This window comes from Phyllostomus hastatus, unplaced genomic scaffold (genome assembly GCF_019186645.2).
Source record: "Phyllostomus hastatus isolate PE091 unplaced genomic scaffold, TTU_PhHast_1.1 phas_scaffold_46, whole genome shotgun sequence".
Taxonomy (NCBI): domain Eukaryota; kingdom Metazoa; phylum Chordata; class Mammalia; order Chiroptera; family Phyllostomidae; genus Phyllostomus; species Phyllostomus hastatus.
This window is the reverse complement of record NW_025334032.1, coordinates 18,058,243-18,077,506: the sequence shown is the minus strand read 5'-3', so window position 1 is coordinate 18,077,506 and position 19,264 is coordinate 18,058,243. Positions and strand designations below refer to the sequence as shown.

Sequence of the window (19,264 nt, the reverse complement as noted above, 5' to 3'; positions counted from 1 at the left end):
TCCTGGTTCATTAACTTCTGCCTCCACATCCTTCTGAAAAGGTTATGGCAACGTGCAGGCAGACTGCTCCCCTCAGCAGTTACCTAAACCTGATCTCAAGGGGAAAAGCAGGTCCATGCAGGTACACCTGGGAATAAATTCACCAACAAACTAAAAGGGGGAAGAACTTTAATGAAGGGATCCCCCTAGTGAACTGTGAGTGAAAAAGGACACTCTCAATTAGTACACTAGGACAACAACATAAACTGGGGCTGAGCTAGCCAAATTGCATATGATCACCCTGAGCCACAGATGAACCCTTTACAGCAGGGGTCCCCAACCTCTGCCACAGACACAGACCAGTACAGGTGCGGGCTTGTTAGGATGGCGGGGTGGGGGTGGGGGGGCAGCACTGCAGGAGGTGAGCTTGAATGTAATGTGCTTCAGTCATCCCGAAACCATCCCCCCACCCCAGTTCGTGGAAAAACTGTCTTCCACCAAACCAGTCCCTGGTGCCAACAAGCTGCGCACTGCTGCTGTACAGGATGCACAACCTAGCAGATGGGAGCAGAGTGAGCCAGACGAAAGGTCCGCCTGTGTCTGCTATGTAGACATCAGTTTTCTCGCACAGAATGGACACAGCACCCCTTCACAGGGCTGATGTGAAGATAAAGCGCGAGATTATGACTACAGCTCTTGGCAAGGACCCAGCGCATCCGACACCAACGACTGACAGCTCCCTTTGTCGTCTGAAAAGGCACCAAGATGTCCCAGGCTGTTTTAGGGAGGCACCTGTAAGCACAGTCATCAGGGTCTCTTTCACAGCAGCCCTTTTCTCTACGCCCTTTTTCGGGGCATGAAGAGAGGGGACAAGTACAACAACGATGGAGCCACCATATTTTCCAAGCTACACATACTCCCACCTCTGCTGAACTCTTAATTTACTGGCCTTTGGCCAAAGAGTCTCTTTCACAAGTAACAAACATTCTCTTGAAATTCTTCTGTCTCTAAACCAGGAGAAATGATCTTATCTTTATTCCCTTTCTGAGCCCAAAACTATTATCTTTGTCATATGAGATACACAAGAAATTGACAGCTCTTTCCTGGGTTTTTACAGCCGTTTGCAATGCACAAAACATACATCTTCATGTACATGAGTTCATTTGGTCCTCAAGACCCAGACAAGCAGAGACAACAAATGCCATTAGTGTCATTTTACAGTTGCCTCTGGGGGTTAAGTGAAGTGCCAGGAGCAGGGCTGGATTAGAGGGAGGGCTGCCATCCAAAAGGCTGCTGGCACCCGGATCTAGAAGATCATTGCTGGCATGAATCTCAAACAAGGCACTGGTTAACTTTGGCCTCTACCAATTACATAATCCGTGAAACAGGTGATGCCCACAATATGGCAGAAGTAAAATGAATGGAAGTTAAAACACTTCTTGCCAGTGGCAGCCTATCATTGTTAAAAATTTTTACATGCAAAACAGACTCAAATATCTCAATGGATCACCAACCCTGAGTGCAGCCAGCTAATGGAAATTTTGATACCAAATAATGCATGGCATACTGCGGTCTCCCAGGAAAAAGTGACTTCTTCTATTGTCTAAACTGTAAACCTTTTAATATGCCTCCCAAGAAGTGCTCTGATGCTGAAACCCATAGAAAACAAAATTAAAACCAAAGAGAAAGGGGAAACACTGCTGACAGAAAACCAGGAGGGCTTGGAGGTGGCTCCTTAAACACATTCAGAGTAAGAATTTAAAAATATATCCACCTAAATTAAATTAGCTTTCTCCTTAGAGGATGACTAACTCAGCTGAGTTATTTGTGACCAAAAAAAGGAAAGGCAATTGCAAATAAGTATAAATATGTTACTAACAAATTCCTTATTAGGAATATGTTGCAATACAAAAAATCTTTTTTATTCATAGAAAATGAATTACTTCCCGCTCCACTTAAAAAGGTGAAAAAGCCCTGGCCAAGTAGTTTAGTAGGTTGGAGCGTCATCCCACACACCAAAAGGTTGTGGGTTTGATTCCCAGTCAGGATGTGTATGGGGTGGGGGCAACTAATCGATGTTTCTCTCTCACATCAATGTTTCTCTCTCCCCCTTTTCCCCCAAATCAATAAACAGATCGTCATGTGAGGACTAAAAAAAAAGGTGAAAAGAAAAAAAAAACTATTTAAAGGATAGGTCTGAAGAGGTAGCTACTGATTAACTTGCCCACAGTGCTCACGTGTTTGGGTCCGGCCTTCACCCAGGTGACAAAGGCAACAGGTGACAGAGGAAACCGAAAATCCTTTCTTTTGCGTCTCACTCTAATGTATTGGTTTTTTCCTGTCCTAGCATGCCAGCACGTGTGAGCCAAAACCCCCTACTGTGGATACTGCTGAAAAGGGCGTCCTTCCCAGGATATGCACTAAGGGAAGCAGAGACCCCTTCCATCCCCGTGGACCAGAGTCACGGACACCTAAAACAAAGCAAGCATGCCAAGGGACAGAAGCAGATAAAGCACATTAAGAAACTTGCAAAACAATGTGAACAGTTTGCATTGGGCTTCTCAAGTGCCCACCCAGACGGGAAGGGCCTGCATGCTTCCTGGAAGGGTTAGGGGGTCAAAAGCAGCTCAGGTGCAGTGACGAGGAGGCCAGAGGACAGGGCTGAATTCTCTAAATGGCTGCTTGCTCCAGGGGTCATGGTCATGGGGAAGCCATCCAGTGCAGCATTGCCACATCACACCATTTGTTAAAAAGTGGGGAAATTTATGTTATTCATCCATACTTAAACGCTGACAAGAAATACAAACAGTTTTGAAGCTGCTGAGTGGGCCAGCGCCATCACACCAGTGGGCTGGTTTCCTGTGTTCTCGGACAAGGGTTCTTAGCCTTAACTAAGGCAGCCACTCCTTCGAGAAGCTAACAGAAACTGGGAACCCCTTCCCAGAAATCAAGAAGTGCATGAGCAGAAAGTTCTACACACCGTTTCAAGGGAGTGTGGGTCCCATCAGGGACCAGAAAAGAGCGCTTGCTCTTGGCCAGGCTCCAGAAGAGGGGCGCTGCTGCTGGTCTCTCCTTTCCAAGCCCTGTGGTCCAAGGAATGGGGGAAAGAGAAGAGGACACAAGTCCCAGGGACCCCCATTGTGAGGGTCCAGCCCGCAGTCCGGAGAGAGCACTGTGTCCAAACACGGGCACACACTGCACATGGAAGCTACGCACCTGGTCAGGTTGGCCCGTTAGAGGTGCAGGGACCCTGAGCTGCGACCTTGGGGACTTAATTTCCTCCAATTTACTGTTTGTTAAGTGAGGGGGTTAAGCCAGAGACCTTCCCAGTCCATTTCCAAATGTTTACAACTCTATGAAATGTACCAAGGAAAGAGAATCCAACAGTTTGAAGGCACAGTAAAATGATTTTAAAAACTGTCAATGATCACTCAAGTCCTTAGAAGTACCATGGAGTTTCCTTCAGAAGTGCCCAAGGTTCTTATTAGCAATAAGGATAAGAAGTGTAATCACTCATTGAGCAGATGCAGGCGGAGGGCCAGCTGTACCCTGCACCAAGATTGTCCCGGGCACAGTGGGGAGAAGCTGAGATCAGAAAGCAACGTGGGATCATGGACATGGAGAAGGTATCTGGGGTCTCCTCCTGGCAGAGGTGTTGATGGAGAAGGGATGGGGTGACTGGACAAGGGATCTCCGCAACGAGGAAAGGCCACAGGGCCGCTGATGCTACTCCATGGCCCTCTTCTCTGCCTGGGATGCACCTGCCAGACACCGCGCGGCCGGTTGCTCACCCCTTCGAGCCGCTGCTCAGTAAGGTCTATAAAGCCCCAACGTACAGTCCCCCGTTGTGCTCTCGTGTTTCCAGCACACATACCTTCCAGCACCCTTTAACATCTGTTCCTGTGATTGTTTCCTGCCGGCCATGCCCTAATCTGAAGGTAAGTGCCACAGGGACAAGGACCTGGGTGTCTTCTTCCTGTCTGGCTCACACTCGCTACATGTGTGCTGTTTTCAAGTACACTGAGCACCTCCTGAGGTCCAGCGGGAGGGCAGAAGGGGGCAGCTGGAGAGGGCCCCTGGGAGGTGATGAGAGTGCCCCTCTGGAGCGAGACGAAGACGCGTCAGCCACCTTAGAGAAGTGCACTGTCTGGGTCAGACAGATGGTGATGGGGGAACCTGACTCCGGGTGGTAAACACACAGTGCAACACACAGATGATTTTTGTATGGACTTGTACACTTGCCACCCATATAATCCAATGTAACCCCAATAAATTTCATTCAAAAAATGTTTTAAAGAACTACATAAATGAGTAAACCATCTTAAAAAAATTTAGCTGCGAAGGAACAGAAGTGGGGGTGACATCAGGAGAGGGACATGGGGTCAAGAAAGTTGATTTTGGAAAAAAAGGATATTGAAGGCAAAAAGGTGATTGAAGGCAATGATTACAGTCCCGAGGGCTGATGGCATCATCACCCTAAAGAAGGAGACATTAGTGGTTCAGGAAGAAGAGGAATGGGGGTGCGGAGGGGCAGGGGCTGTGGAGGGGCAGAGGGGGTTGGCTCAGAGTAAAGCTACAGGACAGGCCTTTATCAGACTGAGGTCCCTGCCAGGAGGGAGGCCAGAGCGGAAAAAGGGAAGAGCTGGTGGGGTAAGTGGGGTGGAAGGTGAAGGTGGGGGTCCTATATGATGACTGCTCTTCTCTCCATGAAGTGCAAGGCAAGGTCACCACCACCCGCTGTCTATGGGAAGAAGGGCTATAAGAGGTCTGACAGAGCAGGTGAGAACTGCAGGGCTGCTGAGCAGCACTAAGTCCCCTTTTCAGACACCACGTCCCTTGACTGAGCACCTAGCTATGCAAACAGCGCCCCCACTCAATTCTTCAAGCCACCCCTCGGGGAGGCCCACTAAGCGCCTCCATTTCGAGATGAAACCAAGCATGAAGACATCAGCCAGCCTCACACTGAGGCTGAGGCAGGGTCTGAACCAGAGCCCAGGAGGCTCTAATGCTGAACTTTGACCTCCACAATCTACTATGTTTTTCTCAGATACCAGCATCCAAATGAAAGCAAAAGCAGTCCCTATTCAATCTTGTCGAATTTCTAGTGCTGTAAAAATTGCTTTTCATTGATTTTCATCACAAATAAATAGCACTCTTGCCTACATTTAACTTGGTTAAAAAAGCATTTATAAGTCTGGGCCTTAGAGATCTAACCATATCTTATTAACCCCATTTCTACTGGAACAGATAGTCGAAGCACCAAGGAACTATTTGTGTCAGGTCTCAGAGTCCAGCACACCTGTAAACAAAGGGTTTCCTGTGTAGTTAAGCAGGTAGGTATGCTCACCAGTGGATTCAATGCAGCTTTACCCAACCGCATGCTGAGGACAGTGTTCTCGTCCCTAGAAATTTAACCCAGTGATATATATTCCTTTTCTCCTGTGTTATTAAATCTAACCTTTGGCATTAAATAAAAGCATCTCAAAATGACTTGTTTCTAATAAGCAGATATTAAATAGGGTTTGAAAGAACAATAGAAGAAATTTAACTTAATAGCGGCAACATCAAGGTTAAATGACACATCTAGACAGATGATTTAAAATGTCCAGTTAAAACACACAAGACCTGCAAACAGGTGCTGGGCTTGGTAAACTCCTGTGCAAACACTTGACGAGGCCATGCTGCTTTATGGGGAGGCCAGAGCCAGACCAACTACTAGTCTTGGGTAATACGCCTGAGGGTCACCTGTTTCAAACAGCTGAAGGCATGGGTGGTTAATGGCTTAACTTTGTGGTCCTGTGGCGTAGACTTCAGGAGCTGAACAATAGGAAGGCCTGCTGTTTCCTAAACTGAAGCCAGACTGGGAAAGACAATGCCAAAATTAGGCAGCTTTTTAAGGTTTTAAATTTAACAGGGGTGTCTAGCCTGCGGCCCCGCAGGCCGCATGCAGCCCAGGATGGCTGCGAATGTGGCCCAACACAGACTTGTAAATTCACTTAAAACATTTTGGGACTTTTTTCTGATTAAGTGTCGAAATGAATTTAATGTGTGGTCAAGACACCTCTTCTCCCAGTGTGGCCCAGAGACACCGAAAGGCTGGACACCCGTGTTTAAAACAAAGCAGTATAACTGAGTCAAACCCGCAAGTCTGCCTTTTAGAACAGGAAACCTCACAGCTGAACAGTGATGTTCCCGTCACAAACCCTTCCGTGATAAAAAAATAAACAAACGCAGGCACAAGTGCCTGTACAGAAATGGCTGAACTTTTTAGAAGCTTTAAAGCACTCTAACATAGCCATGCTTAAGGTTTTCCAGGGACCAGTGCTTTTTCTTTTAAGAAAATCCTAATGTTATGAGCTGTTTCAAAAGTAAATACCTACTGTCCTCACTACCAGATTTGTCTTGTAAGTTTACTATCTTAAAATGTAAGAAGTTTCCTAGAAAGCAGAAATTATACGATGGAGCCTTGAGTGGGTAGTTAAGTTGGTTAGAGCATTGTTCTGCTGCGCCAAGGTTGAGGGTTCAATCCCAGGCAGGGCACATGCCTGAGTCAAGCCGTGAGTGCAGAGATGGGAGGAACAACAAGTTCTCACTCTCTCTCCTTCTCTCTTCTCCCTCTGCTGCCTTTCCTCTTGCTCCCTAAAATCAATAACTAAACAATAAAATAAAAATAAGCCTTACCTTAAAAAATTATAAGATTGAAACAAGTAGAAACTCTGACAAGCAGCAAAACAAAACTAGGAAGCAGTATCCAGGCTGAAGTATTAAAAACAAATTACAGAGACGAAGTTAAGCTGTTGACCTACAGAACTTTTAAGTCGAACCTGCTAAAGCAAAGCATGGGTGAGAGGGAGGACAGGAAGTGTCGTGCCAATGAGGTTTTATGGCCAAACACGGCCTGTAGACTTTTCGTCTGGCTTGCAGTATTTTAGCACACCTTGTTTCAAAGCTGGTCAAATCCCGTCTGGGCCCTACACAGTGCTCAACAGCAGGACGCCCAGTGCACCCCTCCACCATGACCTGGGGACCCTGCTGACTGCTGATGACTGCCCAACAAAACTGCTTGCTCTCTCCTTGCCAACCTTCCCAGGGACAAAATTACGTTAACAGCTAGTAGTGATACATTCACTGAGCAATTCCACAGAGCCAGGCACCGTTCTTAGCTCCTGGCTTGTATTAACCCATTTAATCCTCAAATAAGCCTATAAAATGGGTACTGGAACTATTCTCAGGTGAGAACACGGAAGCAGAGAAAACGAAGCAACCTGCCCAGGTTACGCTGTGAGTGTGCCTGCAGAACCTGGAGGTAACCCATGAAGCTACACTACTTTCTCTCCAAATTTAAACAACCTTCATCTAAGTTTCCCATATCACACCTCCAAAAACTTTAGCTCTCTATCCACTTGGCTAAAAATTTCTTTAAAAAAAAAAAAGATCAAACTACTTCATGATACATAAGCACTACACCATTTATAAATATGAAAAATCTCTGAATGTCGTATATCCATCAAACATTCAAACAACAAATTAATACACACTGCACAGTGTATACTGCCTATTCTGGAACAGAATTCTCACATTCATTTACCTATTCTATCTCTCTGGAATTAACCCAGAATAAAATACCTACATCAATGTTTTCTAAGGAATTCTTTACCAATCGGCAACCCGTGTGCACCAGAAGAAGCTGAGAAGTTTTCTTTACCCTGGAAATTCTGACTATGTGAACACTAGAAAGGTACAGGATTTAAGGCACTTACTCATGTTTATAAAATAAGTCACATTTAAAAAACTGCAGGAAAACAAATATTCAAACCCAGACCTCCCCCCCGCCCTCAGCAGAAGGAAATATAATTTGGTCCTATGTATTGAAATAACCAAATTATAAGAAAACAGATCCTGACTGTTTCTGGAAAAGGTCAAATTAGCTTAATAGCAAAGACAAGAGTTCAATAGCATAGACATGAATGATTTGGTATGTGAATAAGGGGAAGTAGCCAAACGGTTAGACTGCAAAAAAAAATGTGGAAGGAGAAAAATACAAATAATAATAGTAATATCCAGGGACATCACCAAAAATGCATATGCTGGGCAAGTCTGTTAAAAAAATATTTACCACTTGGATAGGAGAGAAATAATTTTTCATAAGTCTAATAACATAGCAAAAGGGAAATTTAAAATGTAAATTACACTGAAATTTATACTGATGGATATAACATAAAACAGCAGAAGGCCTGGAGGAAGTAAAGGAGTAAAAGAGAGCACAAAAATTGGACATATCCACCCCACTTCCAGGATGAAGGAGTCACGAACCAGTGGAAAGTTCAGACCCACCAGGCCTGCACCTCGGCCAGGTCGGAGGTAGGGGAAAGAGGGCCCATCCACTCTTCGCCTCTCATGGAGACAAAACTGCACAGTATTTATTTCTCACAGTTTAACCTCTTCTCCCTCCCTTTTTTTTTAAAACTACAAAATGTTGAAAGAGAACTGAAATTGACTGAAAAATATTAGTTGGGCACATTTGAAATAAAGGCCAATTAGCTAGTCCAAAGGTTGTGGTTTATTGTTAAGCTGAAGTAAAGGCGAATTCCATTCTCCCTTTTTCCGTTTTCTCTTTGAGGAAACCGAGGCAGGCAGCGCAAAAATAACTTGCCTGGGGAGCCACACCTCCTGGATGATACAATCTGAGAAAAGAAGGTCCCTGCCCGATAAAGCGTCTCTCACAAATCTGGTTACCTACCATCACTGCTAGTGGTTTCTCTAAAACTTGTTACTACAGAAAAACAAAGGTGTCCCTTATGTTTAGCACTCACATCGCAATATGGACTTAGGGGGACAACATGAGTCTTTCCTCTGCTAAGCTTTTCCCCACCCCTGAAGAGAGAGAGAGAGAGAGAGAGAGAGAGACAGACAGACAGACATACTCCACTTAAAACGGTCACTCAGATTGACCTTCCTAAGGGCAGAGCTATGAAAGGTGCACACACGTTCCCCAGATTCTGGAGTCCTCTGGACAGTGAAGAGATTCGGAAGAAAAGCTTTGATTTGCGTTCCCCTTAGACGGAAAGAAACACTTTCATCTTCTGCCAAGGTCTCCTTCTAAAAGAAAGCTCATACATCTGAAAGGCTGCCTAAGGTAATTCCTATACCTGGAAAAAAATACAGTTCCCATCATAACACCCTCTTTTAGTCCCAACCGTTTGAACGTTGGACTTCTCAAACCTGTGACTAACCGCGGGCCTGGCCCGGCCGTCAGCCGCTGGGGAATAATGGTCTTTTGTTAAAGACAGTGGCAAGGAAACAACACCCTCCGGACAGTTTTCTTTCTCTTGTATACACACATCCCCTTTTTATACCCAGTGCCGCCGGTTACTGCTGCACACGGTTTCCCCTCGGTCTGATGTAAAACAAAAAGAACTTTTCCCCTCCCAGCCCTCCCCCTGATTTCACCACCTGGGCACCACGGAGGGTGGATTCCAGAGGAACTTCAGAACACCCGGGGCCTCTAACCTGATTGGTTACTTTCAGGGGAAAAAATATTCCAAACTTCACTTCTGAATCCCCCAATGGTGTGACAAACAAGCAAAATCACCGCCTTTTCCTGTGGAAGTGTAACACTCCCAATCTCTTAATCCTCGTGCAGAGGTGGCGGGAGGCGGCCGAACCTGAACATCCCTCCTAGCCCCGGGCCTTGAGCTAAACCTGAGGAAGATCTCTGCTGGGATTGCTCCAACCAGCGCGGACTCCAGGGAGAGACGCGGCCGTGGACCGGGAGCAGGTGGGGACCGGGGAAGAGCGTGAGCGCGCGGGACCCGTCGGAAGCCCAAGGGTGCAAACTCTGCAGGTCCTTCCTGCGTCCTGCTTGTCCCCCAGTAGGCGGCAAGCATCACCAGGCCGCCCAAACCCTGAGGGACCACGGAGGCTTCAGGAGGATCCGGGGCTAGGGGCGGCGGCGTCTGGTCCCCAGGTCTCGTCCCCGCCCGGTTCCCAGTCCTCCCGAGGGCAGCACTCACGTATCTCTGCACGAGCGTCCGTACGAGGCTGCAGTCCATGGCTCCTCCGGCCGCGCCTGCCCGCGCTCAGCGCCCAGGCGCCCGGCTCAGCGCGCCCATGGGCCCGGGCCCGAGTGTGGCCGCGCGCCCCCGCCCGGGTCACGGCCTGGGCGCGCCGGGAGGTGCGGGGGGCGGCCGCGGCCCCTCAGCGCTCATGCCCGGCCCGGCCCGCGGCGGCCGGCGCGGCGGTTGTGGCTTCGCGCCCGGGCTGCTGGCGGTGTGGCTGCGGGCTGGGAGCGTTACAGCCCGGGCGGATCCTGCTGCTGCTCTGCTGCTCAGCTAAGCTCCTCTGCTCTGCTCTCTTCCCCTCTCCTCTCCTCCCCTCCCCTCCACCCACAGCACCTCTCAGCCCAGCCTCCGGCTGCCAGGTCCCGGCGCGGACGTCACTAGCGCGTTTGAGCATGCGCCCCGCAGCCCGCAGCCCCCGCCCCGGCACTGTAGCCGTAACACACTTAGGCACGCTCGAGCTCCGGTCATTCCTCCCTCCTTCACTTTGCCCTGTCCGGTCCCCGGAGCCCGGGAGAGGAGAGGACCCTGGGACGGAGGGCGGAGGGTGAAGGCCCGCAGGTGGGGACGACTTCCTGTTGCTTCCGACTCCGGGCGCCCTGGCCCGGGAGCCAGAGCGAAGGGGACTGTGCTCCCCGCATGGGGGCCGGGGTGACTGGGACTGAGCGCTCTACCAGGAGAATCAGGGCGCTGGACTTTGTGCCTTACGAAAGCCCCCATCAGTCAGCGTGCTGATCCTCTCACTCTGACCCGAAACTTCAATCTTTCCCCCAAAGGCCCAACAGTGGGAGCGAGATCATAGGGGTACTGGAAGGGCGCTCGCGGGGCGAGGGGGTTGAGGACCCTTTAACGGGGGTCGGGGTCGTGCCCCCGTGGGAGTCTAGCCCCCACATGTGGCCTCTCCTGCTTTGCAGGTAAGAGAGGGCAGAGGTGTGCCTCAAGTGGCTGCCCAGGGTTGCGCAGCTTCTCTGCTCTGGTGCCAAGGTAAGCACAGAGCAGAAAAGGGATCCTTGCTCCTTTTAAAAATACGATCCCTAGCCCTGGCCTCCCACCCTAGTAAGGCGGTGGAAGTGAGGGGTTGGAGTCAGCCTTAGAACCTGTTACACCAGCCACCAGCCCTAGCGGGTAGCCCTCTCCCGGTCCTGCCCGTCCAACTCCTCTCTTCGCCCAGGCTTGGCCTAAGCCTGCCACCCGGAGGCCAAGCCCGGCCCAGCTGGGGTAGAGGGGAGTTCCTGGCTCACCCGGCCTCCAAGTCCTGGGGAGGGGGGCGGGGCACACACTTGGCACTGCTAGCTCTGAACCAGGCAGAACTGTTGCTTTGCACAAACACCGCTATTCCAATCCTAGGGTATGTTTCTGTTTTCCCAGCAGCGAAACAAATAATCTCCTTAACTGTACAGTCAGCCTTGAATTAATTGATACACTTTGTTTCCAACTTCCCTTCTCCTGGTCACAAGCCATCATCATTTGTGAAACCTGACAGACGCACCACCACCTTCAGCAGCCTTTAAGGAGCACTGCCCCTGACAGCGGCAGGTTTGCAATTGAATGTGAATGTTCCCCTGACTGGCTGTGGGAGAGAAGCAGTATTGGACACTTTTTGGATTAGACACAGACTAGAAATGAGTTCTAGTGAATGCTAACAGTCACTGAACTATCTGGATTCTGAACTACTTTTCTTCAGTAAAATGCTCCAGTTGTTGGTCAGCTAATTCACTGATTCCCCACTTTCTATCCGAATCTACTCCCTGCCTTCTCTGTCCCGCTCTGCACCCAAAAGGCCTGTGGCCATCATCAGTGGCTCTTCACCAGAAGGGGTGCCAGCTGCAGCCTGGAGACCAAGGAGAGAGAGAGGCAGGTATATTTCTTCCCTCCTCTCTGTCCTGGCTGTTCCCTGGGTCTGGCAGTATATGTATGCCTGTGTGACTGTCTGGTTGGGCTTCCTTTTCCACTGCATCAACTCATGTCAGGCTCCAGGAACTCAGCTCTCTCCCGTACGGCCCTTAAGGCCTGGCAGTGGTGTCTGCCTCCTACTGCTGCTGGCCCCTGGGTAACAGCACCCTTTGATGTGTTGTTGAACTATAACTGCACTATAGCAAATGGCCTCTTCATCACACTCTCTTCCAAATCTCCCAAGAATGCCTCTGCATCCTGCCAGAACACTGACTGCTAGAGCTGGATTTTGACTAAATTTCTACCTTTCCAAACTGTGACATTTGGATGGGGAGTGGGAGGGCACAAGCAGATTTCACGTAAGTCTGCTGGACACAGGCTGCTTCTCTCTCAGGACTGTCTGTTTCATTCAATGGCGAATGTTAATTTCATATTGTAGTAGATACCATGGCTTACCAGCGCAGCAACCACACCCTTCTTTTCCTTGCTGGTAGCAACCTACCTTGGTCTGGCTATCCACGCTCCAGATGGCTAGTATAAAGTGGTTCATGTAAGCTAATCTTGGTAACTCCATTTTTCTTCCCGTAATTGGTTTAAAATAGGGTTCAGCCAAGTTTCTTTACTCTGAAAAAGTCACATTAAGAAGAAATACTCCTTGTTCCTGTTGGATGTGATGTCTGGCTTTTTGCAGCCTTCTGGCATCTGCGACAGGAAGTAACCTGAGGAGCTTCCTTGCTCTGGGTATGGCAGTGTGGAAAGGTGGGAAGAGTGTGGTCCTTAATGACACCATTGGGCCATTAACCAATCCTACCATGGCCCTATCATGGAATTTCATATCATGAAAGATAGTAAATATCCTTATTAAGTTGGATTTTTAGTTACTAGTGATTGGCAGCATTTTAATTTTAAACCTATGGAAACAAACCAGTTAAGACTCTCAAAGCAACAAAAAATCCAACTCACTTTGTGAACCAGTTATTTCTGTATTACAAACCACCACAAACTGGGAAGCTCAAACAACATGAATCATTATTTATCAGGACTTTGGGGTTTGGTGGAATGGTTCTTCTACTCCACCTGGTGTTGGCTGCAATTGTTCGTGCATCTGCATCCTTTGGGGGCTCAGCTGAGCCTGGAATGTTCAGCTGGCTTCAGTCACATGTCTAGTGTCTCAACAGGGTGGATGGGAATCTGGGAGCAGATTGCCCTCTCTCTCCACATGGTTTCTCATTGTTTAGTAGTCTAGACTAAGCTGCTTTCCACGGCAGCTGGATCCCCAAAAGGGATCAAGGTAGACATGATACCACTCTTAAAAGCTTGGGCCTGGACATCCTGGGACATCACTTCTGTCAAATTCTATTGGGGAAAGTAAGTTCCAAGGCCAGCCCAGGTTCAAGGGGAGGGGGCAGGACATATTTCACTTCTTGGTGGGAGGAAGACCTTGTACATAAAAGGATGAAGAATTTATTAGTGGTCTCCTTTGTAAATAATCTACTATACACAAGCAATAATGGAATGTGTTGGTGTGATGTTGGAATATGTTCACAATATCACAGTAAGTTCAAAGTTGAACGGCTGCCAGAAATGTCAGGGTCTCCATGTCTCTTCATTCACTTCCAAAGGGAAAGAGAATTTTCACTCCAGAAGACCTAAGTCCTGTGCCCATTCCTGGTCAATCAATCACTAAGCTTTGGAATGCCATCAGATGATTGCCTTAGGCCTGGGTTGAGTGGAAATCTGATTAGTAAATGTCTAAGAGGAATGCAATGATCTAAATCAGCTTTGGGTCTTGAGGACCTACTCTTGATCCACTATCACTGTGGCTGCTTCACCATTGGGGACTGATGTGATAAATCAGGAGGAGACAACAGACCGAATACAAATCGCAAAACTCAAATGAAATTGCAGGTCAGCAACTGGATGCTCAGGCTACACTCACACTCACACCTGCGCAGACTCATAAACACCTGCTGTCCACTTCTCCCCTGCACCTCAGAGGAGACGAGGGTGGAAACCAGAAATCTCGGATTTATTGACTTCTAAGAGGGGGCCAAAAAGTGGGGCCTTCTTCCAAAGAGAGTTCAAAACCATTATTGTTACTGGGCTCTCAAATGACGGACCTGAAGCTAACATTGATTCCTGAAAACATGAAACAGGAGAGTGTGGGCTATTAACATGTTTCATTTTCAGGTAGAAGAAGAAGGAGCAACTACTATACATGAGGGGGCTTGGCCTCCTCAGGTAAGCAGTCTTGCTCCTCCAAGCTGGTGGAGCATTCTGTACACCTTTCTCAGGTCACTGTTACAACAGGTTCAGAATTATGTAGGTGCCATCTTCCCATGACTGGTTCTAGAATTCTTCAACGCCAGAAATTCTACTTCCTGTACCTCCCACAGGCTACCCTCTCCCCCCTCCTCCCTTTCATCTGGAATCTTCAGCCCCACTCCTTACTTGCCTCACAATGCCCTGCTCACCCTTCAAAGCACACTCGAATGCCGTTTTCCCTACGTACTCCTCCGTCCCCTCTCAGTGGTAGTTACTCCTCCGCCTTAGCACTCTTAATGCACCACTTGGTGTCTCTTAGTTATTTATCCTAAACAGTATTTCTAAAGCCTGATCATTGATTAAAATCACCCATGGAGTAAAAATAAATAAATAAACCAGAGAGAATTTTTTAAAAATAGCAATTCCCCTGGATCCCTCCTGCCAGCCCAGACATTTTTTACTCAATTGGTCTAGAGTGAGATCCAAGCACCGGTGTGTTTGCAAAGCTCCCAGACACAAATTTTGAGACCCACTAGCCTAAACGTCTGTGTTCCTCCTTGAGTGAGACCTTGTTGTGGATTACTTCATTAACTGACTCCCTGTTCTCTTCCCAGGGCATAGCACACAGTCCCTGGCACCCCTAATAGGTGCTCAATAAACGGTCAAAGGACTAAATGTACCCAGACTGCTATTTCATCCATGAAGCATTATTATGATAGAATAAAGGGACCACCTAAAGTCTTAGCATGTGCAGAGAGAAAGGGTGTACAGTCAGAGAAGTCAGTCCGGAAGGATACTGGTAACCCGCAGGGATGCTGTGGGGAGCCAGGTCCTGGGTGAGGAACGTCACTGAGGTTACCTCGCTCGCCATGCTCCGCAGGCCCGTTTCTGCTGGAATGTGCCAGGGAACCTTGCCTCCCACGCTTGCACGGAGCTTGTGGGACCGTGCCTCTGAGTTACGTTTGACAGTCTAGATTACCTTGGTCATTGCCCAGGTGTCAAAAAATTTGTTAACATTTCCTTATCATTCTTAATCCAAATATGTTAAGCACAAGTGGCAATCACAAACAATTAGCAAGATTCAGTCTTTCAGGTGAGGTCGGTGTGAGCTCTACCGTGAAAACTGTCACCAGACCCTGTGATTCCAAGTCCTGTGGAGGTTTGTTTGGCAGGGGATCCCCTATCTGCCGTTTTCTCATCCATCCTGAGAGACCCCCGTCCTTTGATTCTACGTCTGTGAGATGTTCTCTCCTCCCCCAACACTCTGAGCCTTTTCGAGTTTCTTCCTCCAAGCACTGAGATGCAGGCCAGGAGCAAGTCCCAGGACGACCAGTCTCCAGGTCCTTTCCCTCCACAGGGAGGCATTCCTTTCTCCAGCGCAGAGGGGCCCCAGCCTACGTCTCTCAGTGAGTGATCACCCCAGGGGATCGCTCACCCCGAAAGGAGCCCAGGTAGGTTGACTGTTGCTTCTAAGTTTCCTATTTTCTCTTAGTTATTTCTCAGTGAGAACCCATGAAAGGAAAATATGCTAAGAACCCTTTTCTCTTTCCTTATTTATTACAACCCCTCCCCTACTTTTTTCTTTTTCCTAAAGAGATTAATTATTTTACTTTCAGATTTCTTTCAGGGGGGAAAAAACTATGTTCTTAAAGTTACCAGTAAGTCATGGGGGAATTTGCTGTTCTCATTTATTTGAACAGAAACTTTAAAATATTATTTCTCCAAAGTAAATGAAATGCTAGGGTATCTGAAATAGGACTTAAACAATAATTGGATATTTAGCATTCTTCTAGGCCATTCACACCTTTGCTCCCACAGGTCACTTGGACATTACATAACACCACTTTACTGCATATTCTATTTACAGACACTTTTTAGAAAACTAGAAAAATGCTTTCTCTTGTCCCTTTTTGTTTTTATAAATAGGAAGACAACATGGTTTGCCTTAAAATGTCATTTATCTATCCTAATTTTAAGAATATTTTATCAGTTTTAATTGCAATTTATCTAATTCTAATTAGAGAGGCAAAAGTACATTAACAAACTCAGTGGTTTTGAGGACATCATGCTGATTGACACGAGCTAGACAGAAAAGAACACATACTGCATGATTCCACTGATAGCAGGTCCCTAGAAGAGTCCCACTGATAGAGGTAGGAAGAATAGTAGTTTCCTGGGGGTGGGAGGTTAGAGGTTAGTGGGTGGGAGGTTAGAGGTCAGTGGGTACAAGGTTTCATTTGGGAAGATGAAGAGCTCTGGAGAACTCTCCCACCCTCCAGAGAGGCCATTGGGGTTGAGAAGCATCTGGTGTGAAGGTGCTTGGGTTCTGGCCCCCTGAAGGAGACGTTCACCCCAGCACCCCACCTTCACCACACACCAAATAGTGATGATGGGACAGGGACAGTGCTTTGGAGGGTGAAAGACATGAAAGTACGACACATGGTTGGTTCCCCCAGTTCAGGGGAGACAGGGGCACGTGGTCAGCATCGAGGATCAGAGAGGACATTGCTACATGTCATCATCATTTGTGTAACTTGACAGATGCTAGCTGACCAGCAAGTGTAAACTTCCTTCTCCACTTCGTCTGCCCCAGTGGACGTACAGTCTCATTCCCCTGCTTGCTGCATCCAGGGACCTTAAACAACCTACATGCCTCCTTCGAAGGTCCACAGTTTTCATGTTGCAGTGATAACTCTGAGACCTGCCCTGCCCTGCCTCACAGCCCCTTTTACCTCCACTGTCCCACTGGGTCACTCCTCCTGTGACCTTTATATCATCACTTGACCTGGCTAACTAGACGTGACCTTGTCACTCTGTCTACCACAGTGGACTTTGCTTAGTACCTGTGTGGAAGAAGCCCAGGCTTATGTGTCTTTGAAAGGCTGATACCCTGATTAAGGGCCTGTGCCTAAAACAAAACCAGGACACCTGTGGCCAGCACACCCTGACAAGGTCTCAGAATGCACTGGTATTCAGGGCTGTCTGGAGAGCATCCTCGGGCCTTGGTTCAGCTCTCAAACAGGCTCTCCGAGGCTGCTGCATTACAGTCTTCTGTGGGGATGGTATTTGGATCACTCCACCTGGACATGGAAAAAAGGAGGCAAAGAATGGGTGGCTTTCTTCTATGTAACCCTACAGGGGTACATCAAAAGTTTACTTTCTGCATTACAATAAAAGCCTTGGTTACATAAAAATGTATTTTAACTTTAACCAAAGACATGCATTTGCACAGCTTTAAAACCATGCAGAATTAGGTGGCTTATAATAATAACCAAACATCCTCCCCTCAATTCTCAATCCTTTTCTGCAGAGGCTAGCACATTACCTCTTTGTTTTTTATCCTTTATTGCTTCCATATTTCTAAATACTGTGCTTATAATATAATTTTTAAAAATGCAGAAAACATTCATTGATTTCCTACTAAGAAAGATGAAGTATTCACCTCTTTTCTACTCCCATGCACACCTCCCCTACCACTACCTATCCACATAGAGTTTTACACGAGTCTTCCTTACGTCAATATTTTGTGTTTTAATAATATCATATTATTATGAGGGAGTAAATATCGGTGCATGCACTACATGCTACCCCTGCATTGTTATGCATTTTGACTATATTTCCTTTAGTATTCAATTTTTTAAGGTAACCAGTGCTTCCCTTTTTCTTTTTCCTAGTTTCCTTTTTTCTCTTTTAAAAAAAAATCTTTATTGTATTTTTTTATTCTTAGTTCTCTATAACTTACCACTAATGCACAATCAACTCTGACTGCTGTAAAACTGCCCTCAATGTGATCACATCATTATCAGCCAGTTCTATCTTGTCCCCTGGAGACATCCTCTGGTCACCCTCTGAAGTCCTGCCCTGACCCAGCCTGGTGAGTTCCTGAGCTTGTTGCCTGCCCGTATCCTATGGCTTCCCTTTACCAGTGTCTTGGAATTCCTTCCACCTCTTTCATGACTGGTTTTTTCCCCATGGATCTCATGATGTCTCCTTTCTTGATTTATTTATTTTGGTGACATGCATTCTCCAGTAGCTTCCTGGGAAAGGGTGCATAGAAAGTAAATGTTAGATACATTTTTTTCCTGATGTTATTCTTGATGAATAATTGACTGGGATATAGTCACAGGTAGGACATACTCGTCTGGACAATGTTGAAGGTGGAAGGTGGTGGTGGATAGTTTTTAATCTTTCCAAATCCCGACAGTAAAACAGAGCAATTAGATAGCCAACCCCCAAACCCATGAACTACATTTATAAGAATATTAGGTGACAAGGTATCCCTGGGACCCCCAAATACAAGTAGTATGTTACTAATGGAAGCTCTCATGGTCCACCATAGATACTGGAATTTTACAATTTGGTTAATAAACAACTTTTAAAAATTAAGCAAACTGCATGTGGAAATTTCTTTAAAATGATTTCTTACTTGAGGAATCTCATTCTAACTAGAGTAACACATTGTTCCAAACAGCAAGTAGATTTAGTTTAAACCAGTAAGTTTTATCTATCAATTCTTTTCCAATGATTATCTCCTGTTTTTTAATCTCAGCTATAAATGGAGGAAGGCTTACCAGGGTGAGCAGAGATAATCACTTTCTGGGCTAACAGAGCAGGAGGCAGTGAGACTGTAGTGCTTCTGCTGGTGTGACATCTCTTATGAAAAATGAATGCCTGAAGCTTCTATGCACCAGGAGAGGCTACATCACGGGGTGCTTTCTTCCATCCACTTTTGAAAGCCTTAGGGAAACAGCCATTGTGCAAACATCTTCAGCCAGAATCCAAGCATCCTGAGCAAACCCTACTGCAGTCTTGGAACCTGGCACGACTTCATGCTTTGAAGATAAAAATAAATTCTTTTTGCCCCCTAACTGGTAAAATTAGAAACTTAATTAAAATGTCATCCAGCGCAACCACAAATTCCATGTACCCAATTTGAAATGTTAATAATAGTAATAGTAATAATAATAATAACGACTTAGCACATGTACTAACTTTCATCTTCAAAACTCTTTATAAACATCATTTCCCCCTGCCCCCATGACTGTTTGGAGGAAACATGCGCTAAGTGG

General features: G+C 46.9%; 1 protein-coding gene across 5 annotated transcripts in view; it reads right to left on the bottom strand.

Annotated features, from left to right (window-relative positions):
* ATP11A (ATPase phospholipid transporting 11A) overlaps positions 1–10,569 on the bottom strand; it is a 143,505-nt gene extending 132,936 nt beyond the window's left edge. For 2 of the 5 annotated variants that reach the window (XM_045821184.1, XM_045821189.1), the window contains exon 1: positions 9,993–10,567. In XM_045821184.1, coding sequence (XP_045677140.1) covers positions 9,993–10,031 — 39 coding nt within the window. In that variant the 5' untranslated portion in view covers positions 10,032–10,567. Of the gene's footprint in view, positions 1–9,992 lie in introns of all 5 variants that reach the window. The other 3 variants (XM_045821186.1, XM_045821187.1, XM_045821185.1) reach the window with 3 other exon arrangements.
* Between the last annotated feature and the right edge of the window lie 8,695 nt (positions 10,570–19,264).